Source organism: Falco punctatus (assembly GCF_963210335.1).
Source record: "Falco punctatus genome assembly, chromosome: 2".
NCBI lineage: Eukaryota > Metazoa > Chordata > Aves > Falconiformes > Falconidae > Falco > Falco punctatus.
In genome coordinates, this window is record NC_137581.1 from 81,676,773 (window position 1) to 81,690,180 (window position 13,408).

At 44.9% G+C, this 13,408-nt stretch overlaps 1 protein-coding gene across 2 annotated transcripts in view; it reads left to right on the forward strand.

Annotated features, from left to right (window-relative positions):
* The window catches only part of NDP (norrin cystine knot growth factor NDP), a 52,882-nt gene that overhangs the window by 19,658 nt on the left and 19,816 nt on the right, over window positions 1-13,408 (forward strand). For both annotated transcript variants that reach the window (XR_013925811.1, XM_080374282.1), the window contains exon 1: window positions 1-10,200. This exon is cut by the window's left edge and continues 19,658 nt beyond it. Coding sequence is in view for 1 of the 2 variants with exons in the window: in XM_080374282.1 (XP_080230408.1) it covers window positions 9,982-10,200 (219 nt within the window). In the remaining variant the exon portion in view is untranslated. The remainder of the gene's footprint in view (window positions 10,201-13,408) is intronic.

Below are 13,408 nucleotides of genomic sequence, written 5' to 3' on the forward strand. Positions count from 1 at the left end.
ATCACAGTGCTGTTATTTGTCCCTCAGCAAAAGAACATCTACATTTTAGGACTTCTGTGATTGTTTTTTTTTTCTTTTGAATTACTAATGATGCTCACTTTTGCTCAGGCTGTGCGTCCTTACTCATATCTGTGCACAGTTTTACATATCAATAATTCCCTTGACCTAAATACAACTATTTGGTGAGTAATTACCAACCTGAATCAGGGCGTTCCAATAAGACTCATATATACATCAACATGATTTTGTTGGAATAATGAAATCTTATTTGCAATATGGTATTAGAAGAAGATGCTTTCAGCTTTTCCAGTTAAAAGCAAATGTGGAAGGAATAGATGTTTTAAGCTTACAAAATAAAATGCAATTTGATTTACTGAAGGGGTATAATTAGGGGCTGATGCTGATTACTCTAGTTACATGCTCTGATCTCTACCTGAAAGTGTCCCATGTAGGTTTCCTGGGTTTGTACAGCACCTGGTTTTGATCAGATGTATGTACACTGATGATTCCTCGATGCAGAGCAGGATACTTGTTAAGGATAGTCTTGTGTACGGTTTGCAGTAGCAATACTCCAGGTAGCTACCTATGCATGGCTGATCTCCACAAAAGCCATCTACCCCACTGGAACAGTCACTCACATGTCACTGAGGCTTGTGATAACATCTGTATGCTCTTGCTTGCTTGAGTTGCCAGGATTGAAAACTCTTTTGCCCAGGTGGGAATGAAGCGAAACACCTCCTTGAGGGCTGGCATTGGTGCCCACTGTGACTCATTTGACAGGGAGTCCCCCTGGAGTTGTCTTCATTCCCCACTTCCCCTGGGGCTGATTGTGTCCTCTTTCTAGCTTGTCTGCTCTCAGATGCGCTAGGAAGTGCTCCAGGTTGCTTTTGGACCTTGAAGGGAGCTGACTCTATGAAAAGCTTGCATGAAACCAGGGAGACATTTGTTTTTGCATCAAGTCTGGCAGATTATTTCTTTAACTGAAAGAAGAAGAAAAAAAAAGCTCTCCCCCCCCCCCCCCCCCCTTGCTATCATTGTAATTACAATTATAAATATTAGATAGTCACATTACGAATACTGCAAATTCCTCTGCCTCTAATAACCTGCTGAGTATGAGGAAAGGCTTGTTTCTATGAGTTTTAGAAAAGTTTTGCTACACAAGACTGTGCTCCAGTCCCATGTTATTTGAGCAATCCACCTCTTCAGTGTGGCTGGAAGTGGCCACATCAAAGACAGGCTTACAGACCCCGTGGCAGGCAGCTACAGGGTAACTTGCTGTGGTGAAGGATTTTTCCCTAACCCCATCTACTGAACTCTCAGAGTCCTGAGAGTTTATAACCCTTCCAAAAACTCTTTAAAAATAAAACCCTTGCAACTGTAACCCTCCCATACAGAACAGGTCCTTTTGCTGAGCCCAGCTAAACTTTTGCCCTCTGTGATATCTGGTTCCACCGGATCATTGTCGGTTGTGTAAACATGTGTTTCTTTTCATCAGTGTTAAATCAGTGCAGCCTTTCAGCTCCCCTGCCCTTCTCCATGTCCTGGTATACTGGTATATCGGGATGGGGTGAGTAGCCGTGCCCAGATCACCGTTTTTTTCTGCTGTCTTGCTTTCCACTCAACAGCCCTTTCACTGAAACTTAGCTCAATGGCAGGAGAAAGGTTTAGCTGGGTCAGGTTAGCTGGAGTGCCTGAGTCTTCCTGGCCAAGAGCACCCCACTTTGCCCATGCTTCTGTGCATACATATGAAGAGATGCTGCAGCCTCCACTGCCTATGATCAGCTGTTATTTCCTTTTTATATGTGTCAGTGTGGAACATATTAAAATTTCTCAGTAGTGGTATGCCAGGAATCCCTCTGATGCCCCACCTCTAACTTAGCAGAACAATAAAAGCAAGGTTGTAGTAAGCCTTTGAGCAGCTGGCTGTCTATATATTCCTTCTTTTTTCACATAATCTAATTCAGACTATTATCTGGGTGGCAGTGGCACTACCACTTCCAGACACCATCAGTCCTTGTCCCGTTTGCTGGAATTCCATTGCGTGGCATGGAGATCCTTTCTACCACGGATGAGTGTAGCCTTTCTGCTGGTGTCAGGGTAGCAGGCTGCTGGTGCCATGGAGGCACTGGTCCTAGGAATTCCACCACGTTGCTATTTTTCGATTTCTCTTTTTTTATTTTTCTCTTTGCATCAATCATTGTTATGGCTTACACTTATCACATTTATGTGCTTATTATTACTGAGCTGCAAACTGCATCGGTCCAGCAGTGCAGAGGCAGCACAGGTTATGTTGCCCTTTAAGACATGTGAGTTGAGGATCTGAGTTAATGCCTCAGCTCTGGTTTGGCAAAGGTTAAGCATACCACGGCAGTGACAATCGCATTACTGTCATAGCAGCACTGCTCAGAGAGAGTGGGACCTAGGGGAACGCTGTTCCCCTTGTTAGAAGACAGAAAATTGCTACCATGAGCCAAGTATTTACGTTCTCCAATTATCAAAGGCTGAGGTATATGGATGGTGGTCTGAATTTTGCCCTTAGGGTCAGAAAAGAGGACACATCCCCTTCAATAATGTGCTGTCTCCAGCCTTCTTTGCTGGTCCCTGTGGCAGGGATGTCTTTGCTTAGTATTAAAGACTAAGAAACCCACTCCGACCCCTACATTTATTGATAACTGCCGTCCTTTGGGTTCTCTAGAAAATATATAAAAGACAGAATAAAACCTGCCCACCTGCTTGGAACACACTCCAACAGGTAGAGGACACATGCCCGAATGCCCTAGACCTCTTAGCAACTTGTAATCTGGCCAAGAGTCGTTTTGCCTTATGTTGGGTCATAAGACTACAGTAGAGGTAATTACTGAAGCAAATCCTATAGCTAATGCTTGGCTGGGATTATTTGCACTTTAGCCAGCAGCCACCCTTGCTGGTTTGCCTCCTGAGAGGGGTGGGCAGCCTTACCTAGACAGCTCAGCTCTGAGCCTCGTGCTTCACTGAGGAGTGATCCCATACAGCACCCTCTGGATGAGCAAGTGGAAAACTATATTCCTCTCAGTTCCTCTCCCAGACTCAAAACCATGACTACGCTGATATTCAGGGAGACACAAGAATAAAGAAAGAATCCAAGGCTGGCATCACCTCGCCATTAAATGGCTCTACTAGCTCATTAGAGAGAGATCCCATGCATGCCCCTAATCAATCTATTTAAAGTTTCCTGGAAGCAGGAAAAGGAAAGAATAAAAATACAAGTGCTCTTTTGTCCACCAGTAGTTATTCTTTGCGAGGGTATTAAAACCCTTTTCTCCGTGTTGGCCTGTGCCTGTCTGCTGGCAGGGCTCCAACTTGCAGTACCCACTAGTCTGTTATTTCAAGTGCCTAGCAGGAAGGCGATGCTAGCTCCCCCTCTCCTAGCTACCTGAAGGACTGGAAATATTCTTTGAAACTTCAAAAGGAAAGGGAAGCTCAGCCAGCTCAAGTGCTGTTCAGCTTAATTTGTTCCACCTCATGCACCGGGTCCCTGCCGCATGAACACTTATGGGGGCCTCACTCAAGCTGCCCCAGCAAAGCCGGGGGAGCCAGTCCCATGTGTGCTCATCCCGTGCGTGCCGATGCTCCCAGGGGTGCTTGCAGTGGTGCACTCTTCCCTTACATGTGCTGCAATTACTATGTTGTTTCTTATGCCTCAGATACCGCGGTCTTCCTACTTTTTTCACTCTATTTACAGTCACAGCATCTCCTGAAATATTAAAAGACTTAGTGAAGCCCCACAGCAGAAAATGATGTGCAGGAGTTTCTCTCAACTACCATCAGCATGTTTGACATTTCTGACTGCGCAGAGGTAGCGTCTGTTTTATCTTCTTGGGTTTTATGGGACAAAGCTCTGCAGCTGCTGGCTCGCAGGTGGTAGGACAGTGCAGCCTCATAGGACCAGAAGATGTGCTTCCCTCCTGTGGACACCCAGATGAAGAGGCTTAAGTCCCTTCTTTTGAGCCTGTTTTCCTTTCTACTGCCTTTTTCCTTCCCCTCTTCTCGCGTCCACCAGTTTCCACCAGCTCTGGCTGGGAGCGCAGGTTATTTGTGTACTCCCTTGCAGACACTGCCCTGCAACCTGCTGTGTGATGGGTGGATGGAGCTCCCGTAGGGTGCGTGAGAACATTCCCTTTGGTGTCAAAAGGGATACGCTTCAGCACAGCTGGATGTCAGCAGGGCAAACCCTCATTTGGCACAATGAGGCCTCGGGGAAGCATTTCACTTATTTAGACCTGTAAGGATCTCACTCAAAATATTTAGTTTGGTATTTGCCCTGTCTCGGGAGGGGAAGAAACCTGTTCAAATGCTGCATGGAGGCATTTCACAAACAACTGGTGTTGCCTGTGTTCACCTGCTGCTTCCCGGCTGCCACATGGCCGCTCGGTGACTTTGTCAGGTGTTTTGAAAGGCGGTTGCAGAGCTGAGCGAGGGTTTTGGTAGCATATACAGGAGGCCAGCTATTTCACTGCTGGCCACAGCAGAAATGGCCACAGTGAAAGAACTAGATGAGAAGATGACTACATTTATTTACAGAGCTAAGACATGCACTGGAGCTGATAAAGCCTCTGAGCTGATTCAAGAGAAAGCATGATCAGGCACAGCATCTTAGGTTGTCTCTCCTACTAGATAAACTGTTCTCTCCAAATTGCTAAGACAGTCACCAGTACAATTTTGTTGCATAGCACACAGTGCTTCCAAAGAGGATCCCGGGCATGCCGTGGGTGGTTGCATGGCTGGAAACCATCTGAGTGCTGTGGAGGCTGGAGGAGGTCTGGGAACAGACCACACCACGCCATGTGGCCACAGGGCTGGAGAGCCACTCCAGGGAGGGGTTTAATGTCTCAGCCGAGATGTGGCCTTGGAGCAAGACTTGAGCTGTGGACGTGCAGAACAATGCAGGGCTTTGGGAGAGGGATACCCCTTGACAAGGGTAGCCCTGGCCAAAGGACAGTCCAGCTGCTGCTGTCATCTGGGAGCTGTGGCCAAGCATAGGGCAGCTCTGCACACAGGGGCTCCCCAGCCGACCACCCAGCTGAGGTCTTGGCGACTCACTGCAGGAGCAGAAACAATGGCTCCCCAAGTTCCCTGAAAGCAGATCTGTTTTTCAGAAATCCTGGCAATGAGTTGCCATGGGTCACATCTGGCACGGTGGCCAGGCAGCAGCAGTGGGGATAGTGCTACACCATGCCCGAGGCTGAAGATATCTCCGGCACAGATTGCTCCTCCCTGCCTTCCCATGCCCAGTCCCTTTCATGACCCTTCTCATGGCGGTGGGGAGTTTAACCCTGCAGAACAAACCCTGGGGTAACCTGACAGTGTAGTTTACCCAACACAGGTATTTCCACTACACTCCAGATCCTGGAGCAGAACAACACACACACACACACCCCTACCCCCCAAACTGTCATCTTTCTGGCCTTGATAAAGTCCTTGAGAAATCTATTTTGGTCTCATGAAGACCTCTGTGGCTTTTTTGTTAGAATAGCAGTGGTGAAATACAGACACATACATACATACATACATACATATATATATATATATATATATACACACACACACATATATGGTTAGTAACACTTTTTTTAGGGCTGGAGTTTGGAGAAACTGAGTAGTCTTGCAACTCTTCTGTTTACATAACAAAATCAGAATGAGGGAACCACACGGTAGGATCCAAGTAATTGTGTTTACTAAATATGCACAGCATGCAAGGCCAGGCTTAGTTATATATACACACTGCTGCTCCAACGGGATTTTGGCAGCCTCCAAAACATAAAAGGCATTGAGTGGCTTGAATTGTACCCTCATCATCAAGCAGGAGTCTCGAACATAGAAAATGCATCAGCAAACGAAGGCCAAGCTGAACATACGTGCATGCCTAATTCCGGGGGCTCAGAAGCAGGGAACAGCTAAGTAGAAGTACACCATAAATGAGCTTTTCCATTGCTCCCTTCCTACCTTCCAGGGTAAAAGCGGTGCAGATCCAATAGACCTTTGGAGAATTGCTCAGCTCTTTATTTTTTCCAAGATACATAGCAAAAAGGGAATTTCTGTTTACGTTCTCACAAAGTGACTGGCTAAATAATTCCAGATGATGGAATTTTCTTCTGTCCTTAAAGCAAAACAAAATCTTAACCTTCACCACGCTCTAAATGATATTAAGACTATGATAAGAAATCTTTATTTCAGTATTCAAAAAGCAGTGAATGACAACATAAGGTTGGAAAAATAACCCTAACTCTGCCCCTATGTTCGTGTACAATACAGTCTTGGATTGCATGCTTATATGGCCTTTCTCTGGGACATCTTCTATTTTTTCCTGAAGTTTTTAGGTAACAGCTGTAGCAGTTTTAGATAACAGCTGTAACAGCTTTTAGCATGTTATGTCTCTATGAATTCCTGAAAACTAGTTATATGGAAAGGACACTATAAGTCTATTACTAAAACCATGTACTGACCACATCAGTGAATTCTGAAAAAATGGCCAGTAGTGATATTCATCCACTGTTAGGCCAAATATTTTTGTAGCAAATTTTCAGCCTGAGCATGTGAAGTTACCTTTGCATCTTTTTCTTTATAGGATGCTGTAAAAAGGAAGCATTTTAACTTCCTTTTTGCTAGCTTGGCAGATGAGCTGTTTACTGCAGGTTTTCACATGAAAATAAACTGAGGAAAAAACAGCTTAAATAAAAGAAAAAAAAATATGTCAAATTTTTAATTTTGATTTTAAAAAGTGCATTTTCCAAATGAAACAAAATGGCATCAGAAGTACAGCTATAATGATAAATCATTACAGGTGTACTTGCTTCTGGATATGGACAGAAGGATAGACTGGAAGCTACATATGTCACTCCTGATATCATGTACTTTCTAGGTTTTTATAATTTCAATTGGAATTTCAAAAGGAATACAACCTTAAAAAACAAAACAAAACTATGCGAGTGTAAAGTGAAATGCCATTGCACAATATCAGCTGGAAATAGAAAATGTCATGTCAACATATCTCATCATAGTGATGTACCTGAGATTTAGACTTTTTTTACATGATCAAAAATCTACACAGTAAGTTCTGTATGTTTAAATGTCCCTGTGAGATTTTTTCCACATATCTCAATTACATATGGTATATGTACTTAACTTATATACATAAATGTATATGTATACTCCACACATACGTATGTCAGGAGAAACTGGCATGTGCAACCAGTCCAGTGTTGCCTGCAGTCCTGCTTCCCATACCTACAGACTCGTTTTGCCTATCAACAACTGTACAGTTTTTTCCCAAAAGATGGGCCACATATACATCCATGGTCTCTCTTTTTACTAACAAATACATGATAACAGTACTTTCTTCTTCTTTCAAAGTTTTTTTTACCAAAGCTTGCTACATTTCTTTGCCACAGAAGTTTCAGGGTAGTTTTAAAAGTCTGTGAAAGTGTTAATACTTTTTGTATTGTGCTGTGCTTATCCTGAAGAAGGTACAGAAGTCTTTCTTTTCTCACATTTTTCCCTGCTTCTTTCCAGCTTTCTCAGAGTGTTTTCATGAGGCAGACTCTATGTCATCCAATTATTTCCTGAAGAAAGCTAAAGAGATAAGCCTTTGAAAACCGAGCCAGGACTCCAGATTTCTCTCCCTGTATTAAATCATACTGATCAAAACCATAGGAAGATATAGAAGCACAATATTAACAGTGGGACAGAGAGAGTGGGAAATGGGGATCCCTGGACGTAATATTTCATGAGATGAGACCGTCCAATATCAAATAAATTTATTTGGACAGAGAGGGAATTACTGGGTGTGTAATACTGATTAACTATGTTGGCGAAAGAGCTTGCCAAGCAGCATGTTTTGGTCAGCCTCTTTAAAAAGAATAAGAATGTAGGTAAAAGGTTAAATGTTTTTTAAAAAGTGCATCACTCCTCCTGTTAGCTAATCCTTGGGCATCATCTGTATGAACCAGAGCACTACAGTTCACTTCTGGGAAGGAGTCTGTCCCAGCCCCCATGACTGAGAGATTTCTCTCTCACCCTGATAAAATGTTTGGAGGGATATTTATTAACATGAATGAGACTGTGCCTAAATGTATCTGAGATCTTAAGTGTTTTGTGTTGTTTAAGCTTTTTATACTGCAAAGACATAGTATATTTTAATGCCATATCCACTGAAAAACATTGCTTCAGGCAAATATACCAGGTCATAAGTCAGATTCTGGGAAAAAAAATAAATATATTGTCTATTAAATCCACAGTCACATCATTTTTCCTTTCCTACTTAGACAATAGCTTGAAACCAAAAAAAGGCTTTAAAAAATGTCTAATACACAGAGCATCCCTAATTACATTTCTTCCCAGCGTGAGACTTTGTATGCCACTTCAGACCAACAAGTCCCGACTCCCAACTTGGAAGAACTGTGGAAACGTTTCTCACTGCTATGCACTCCTCTCACAAAAGTGTTTGAGCAAGCTATAAAGCAATGCACAAATCATCAAGCACTCTGGTGGGGAGGCCTCATAATGTCAGGCTGTTTGGGAGATGTGTTTCAGTCGGTTTAGAGGATCACCAGCAAAGCAGAAAACAGTTTTGAAGCGGCTTGTATAAGGCAATAAAGGCACACATCAGCTCTTTAGATAGGCGAAAGGCTGTGGGGGAGCGTTTCTGTGTGGCCGGGAAACTGTTCTATTCAGTTTCTTCAGAAAGTCCTTGCACTTTTAACTTTACTTGTGACTATCCTCTGCTTCATCAAGTTTCGTTTAGATGGCTAATTCACAGCTCTTTCAGGCCATAGCTGTTTGTAGTAAAAGCCAAATTAAATCACCCATTTGGGACTATGGGCTTTACGAGAAGGAACAAGGGGCTGTGATGAAGCAGCTGAGGGAGATGCCCTCCTTTCCCTGCTGGCGCAGAGCTCTGGGCAGCATTTCAGGGGCTGTCCTGTGCCTGTTGTCTGGGGTATCTCCTGATCTCCAACAAGCATCAGAAATCCAGATGCCTGGGTGGAGATCCCCATGACTCCAACTGCACCTATTTTTTTCCCAGTTGATAGCTGGGATGTACTTGGATATTGTGGAATATAACGTATATTTCAGATGCTGCTTTTTAATTAACAGGGAAGAGACAGACAAATGCAGCCTGACAAGTAAGAAAGTAAAGCGTGCCCACCTGTGTGCATGTGAGTTTGGTATTCAGGAGAAGGGCAGGACAGCCAGAGACCTATGCAGTCCTCCATGCAGTGCAGGTTGGTGTTCAGGCAAGCTCCCTGGGGGACCACTCTGCTTATACCTGGGCTTAGAACTTCAGCATCCCTCCGTCCTGGGGGGTACCTCTTGTGCCTGCACCAGAGCAGCTGCAGGAGACCGACATGTAGCCCCTAGAGGCAGGGCTCAACCTGTCCCTAGCCTTTCTGTGTGCTACCTAAGCCAGAAATGGCCATTTGTAATGCAGGAGGCAGCCTAGCTTTGCCTTCCTTTGACACCTCGAGTGGATACACAGTACTTTCAATTTGCAGAAATCTCTGATGTGTTACTAATGACCAGTGTTGAGCTGAACCCATTAGGGACATCACCAAATGAAAAAGATTGGCATTGCACAATTTATGATGTTAAAAGTCAAAAGGTTCTCCCCACCAAAATAATAAAGCAATGCTTAAAGTAACAAGGCCTTGACATCTCTTTCCTAATGCCGTATACTCTATCTACTGTGAGAATGATGCTTATTCAGAGCATATATTTGGCTAGCAAAAATCCTGTGTGCCTTAATATTATTCATGTCTGTATTTCTCCAGAGGTCCCTTAGGTCAGGCTCATGATTTATGTTGTTTTTATTCCAGCTACGCAGGAGATTCTTTGACGGATTACAATCTCAGCAAACTTCAACTTGAGAATGACAGCTAAGACACTTAAACCAGACTTTTCACCATCCTGGAAAGGAACTGGCTGCCAGTATTTGGAATTTTTTTAATGCTCTACCTCCCTCTGCTGTTATCGGCGAGAAGTTCCTTGACAATGGGAAATCATGTACTTGCAGCTTCGATTTCCGTGCTCTCGCTCCTGGCGATGATGGGAGATGCGGATAGTAAAACAGACAGTTCCTTCATGATCGACTCCGACCCCAGCCGCTGTATGAGGCACCACTACGTTGACTCCATCAGCCACCCACTCTACAAGTGTAGCTCAAAGGTAAGGGCTTCCCTCTCCCTCTTGCAGAAGGATGCTGCATTGGCAGAGTTATTAGAATGAGCCATTTTGTATTATTTGCTTTGCACAGATTCCTTACTACAAAATCTAGTTGCAAAGACGAACAGATGTAGAGACATCTGAGTGTGTGCATCAGAACTGGGACTGGAGAGAAAGGATCTTGACTCTCTTTTCACCTTTTCAAAAGGAGAAACACATCACGATGGTATAATTAACATGCAGTAAATGAAAGGAATCAAAGGACCACATTGGGGTCTCAACTGCCAAGGAGATGGGTTAGTCTGGAACTTTAGATCACCTCAGTCACCCCCTCCTTCAAGGCAGTCTTTAATCCAGTACGTAAACTTAAAACTTTTGGGGCGAAGTACTGAGATAAAGAATCAAGCTGTAAAACGGTAATGAAAAAAGCATGTGAAAAACATTGCTAATATCTTTTCTCCCTGTTTAGTTTCAAGGCCTTTGTTTTCATGCAGAATGACAATTTAATGTTTACGATAGGGCTTAGAAGCAGAAGGAAATACAAGATTGCCTTTCATTTGAGATTTCAAGCCTGAAAAATTTTGTGTCAAAATGGTTTAGCAGCCTGCACATGTAGCCTACAGTCATTTATTTCATTGCATGGAGAATAAGAACAGGGATAAACAATGGGGAAATACTTGCTGGTCCCTTTCGTCTTGTCCTAATTTATTCCAGCTGAGTTAACCCAGCGTACATTCAGATGTACAGTCTCTGCCTGGACCATCCCTCTGTCTTGCAGAAAGTGGCTTTGCCTTATGCACCCACATCCCTGGACTAACAAAAGGGAACAAATGCCAGTGTCAATGTTTTTGCCAGCCCGGCATTGGGTAGAAGAGTGTTGGGAGGCTGGTACATGCTGGGGTTTAGGACAAGAGGGCTGCCTGTGATGTTGCCTAATGGCAGACCCCAGCAGTGGTGATCCTGGGAGCATTTCCAAGGTGAGAGGATCCACACGGTTCAGATGGATGCAGCACTGGCTGTGGAGACCACCAGATGCCTTTGTGTGCAGGACGAGTTATTGGTTTCCCATGATCAGCACAGGGGTGGGGGTCATACCACAGGTAGAAGCAGGCCATAAAATTTAAAATAAAGCACAGAGAGAACCATCAACAGAAAATAAGACCCATTCGGTGCTCTGTGCATCCCCTGTGCACCAGGACATCTGATGTCCTGGCTGTATGCCTGTTGCAGGGCTTGCCCTGAGCCTGCTCACCAGAGCGGGGCTGGCGGCCTTGGAACTGGGCACAGGGGAAAGCCCCACTCTGGGCTGCCCTACATCAGTCTCACAGCAGTGCCATCTGCCCAGCTTGGCATGACCATGCCTGATCCACAGGAGTGGGGCATCAGAGACTTTTGCCCTACTGCTTCTGAGTTCAAACAGTAAATCATGCATTACTTATGATTCAGGAGAGATCTTTTAGTTTGCTTTTAGCCTAGACTAGACCCTTCTACCATCTGGGAAACATCTAGCATTAACATACCGAACTGCAGAGATGCATCTGTTTGTGCAAAATTGATTTTATTGCAGTTGACTCCAGTGAGAGGCAAAAGTGAAAAGTGTAGGGGTGTGTGTGGGTTTTACTTACTGGTATGGGGTGCTAGCAGCCCTCCCCTCTCAGGGTACTTCAGATCACCTACTAAACCTGAGAAGCATAGCTACCGTGAGGGTTTGGTCCAGGAGGGCAATGCTCCACCCAGCTGGCTCTCGCTCTCAGCTCGCTGCTTTGCCAGAGAGCAGGAGGAGCTACGGTACGTAGCATAGGCAAGATGGTAGGTAGCCTCCAGAAGCCCTTTGGTCTCCAGCTTTGGGTAGGATCCTCCTCTGGCCTTCTACACCCAGAAGAGCAAATGAGTAACAAGTGGCAACCTCACTAGGGCATTGAGAAATGCAGAGTATGACTGACCTGGGCACACTGCCTCAGACATAAGAGATTAAACACAACAGGTCCCATCTCAGCCCCTCAGGTCCTGTCCTGGAGCATGAAGGACAGGGATTCTCCATCCTAGGGCAGAGGACTGCCATATCCAGGGCTCTCCTCTCCCCAGGCCATCACCCACCTGCCCCTATTCCCCAGAGGTAGCAGGTACCCACAGAAGGATGTCTTTGCTTCTGCTTGGGCCCGCATTACCACCAGCTCGCCAGCAGCCACTGCCACGGCAAAGCTCTCCTGTCCCTGGGCCAGCTGGGCACTCGCTCTGAGGCTGCTGCCCCAGCGGGCATCCCCGTCCCGTAGCTCCGCACATTCCTGCCTGCAGTCAGTCTGTGCCTCACCTCTGGCCCTGATTTTCTTACATGCTTACGGCACTGCTTCCTATACAGCCCAAGGGATTTTGGTCCTCAGCTGGTTCTCCTGGTGGAGACTTTTAGGATAATTGTATTAGATGTGGGCTGCTCCCTGGTCCATGTGACCCGGAGCTGCAATTGCGCCTGCCCAGGGCTCTGTTGGTTTGTTGCCCAATGGCTGGGATGTGCTGCTGGGTCTGGCACACTTCTGCACACCCCAGCAAAGCCCTTTCACTGTGTGGATGTCTCTCTTGCTCCACCATCACCATCACCATCCTCTGGATTTTTCTTAAAACTCACCGCCACAGACATTGGATAGGGGGTTACTTTTCTGAAGAAAAGAGGAAGGAAGGGAGGAAGGGAGGGAGGGAGGGAGGGAGGGAGGGAGGAAGGAAGGAAGGAAGGAAGGAAGGAAGGAAGGAAGGAAGGAAGGAAGGAAGGAAACCCAGCAACAGCACAATTTCTTGACACCCCTAATGGCACAGAAAGGCAATCAGGCCTTTAGGAGAGTGGAACGGATTGAAATGAGAACACAGAATGCATTGTAATGAAAACCATATTATTTCAAAACTGAGCTTTGAGAAAAAAAGCTGTTGACATAAACATTTGTAACTGACTGCAAAAATGTCAGTGACTTTTTTTAAATCAAGCCTTTAATGGAAATCATGTTTGAAATTATTATCACGTCTCTTGGCTTTCCAAATTCCACAATGGTTTCAAGAACAGTTTTTTAACAATACCGCGAGTTGTATGGACTTCCTCATGAACTGGAAAATGAAAACAGTTTCCATACAAACCAAAGCAATTTTGACATTTCCTAGAAAACTTCTCTCTGATGGTTAAATCAAGCTCTTTTTTTTTTTAGGTCTCAGAGTTCTGAATCATCCT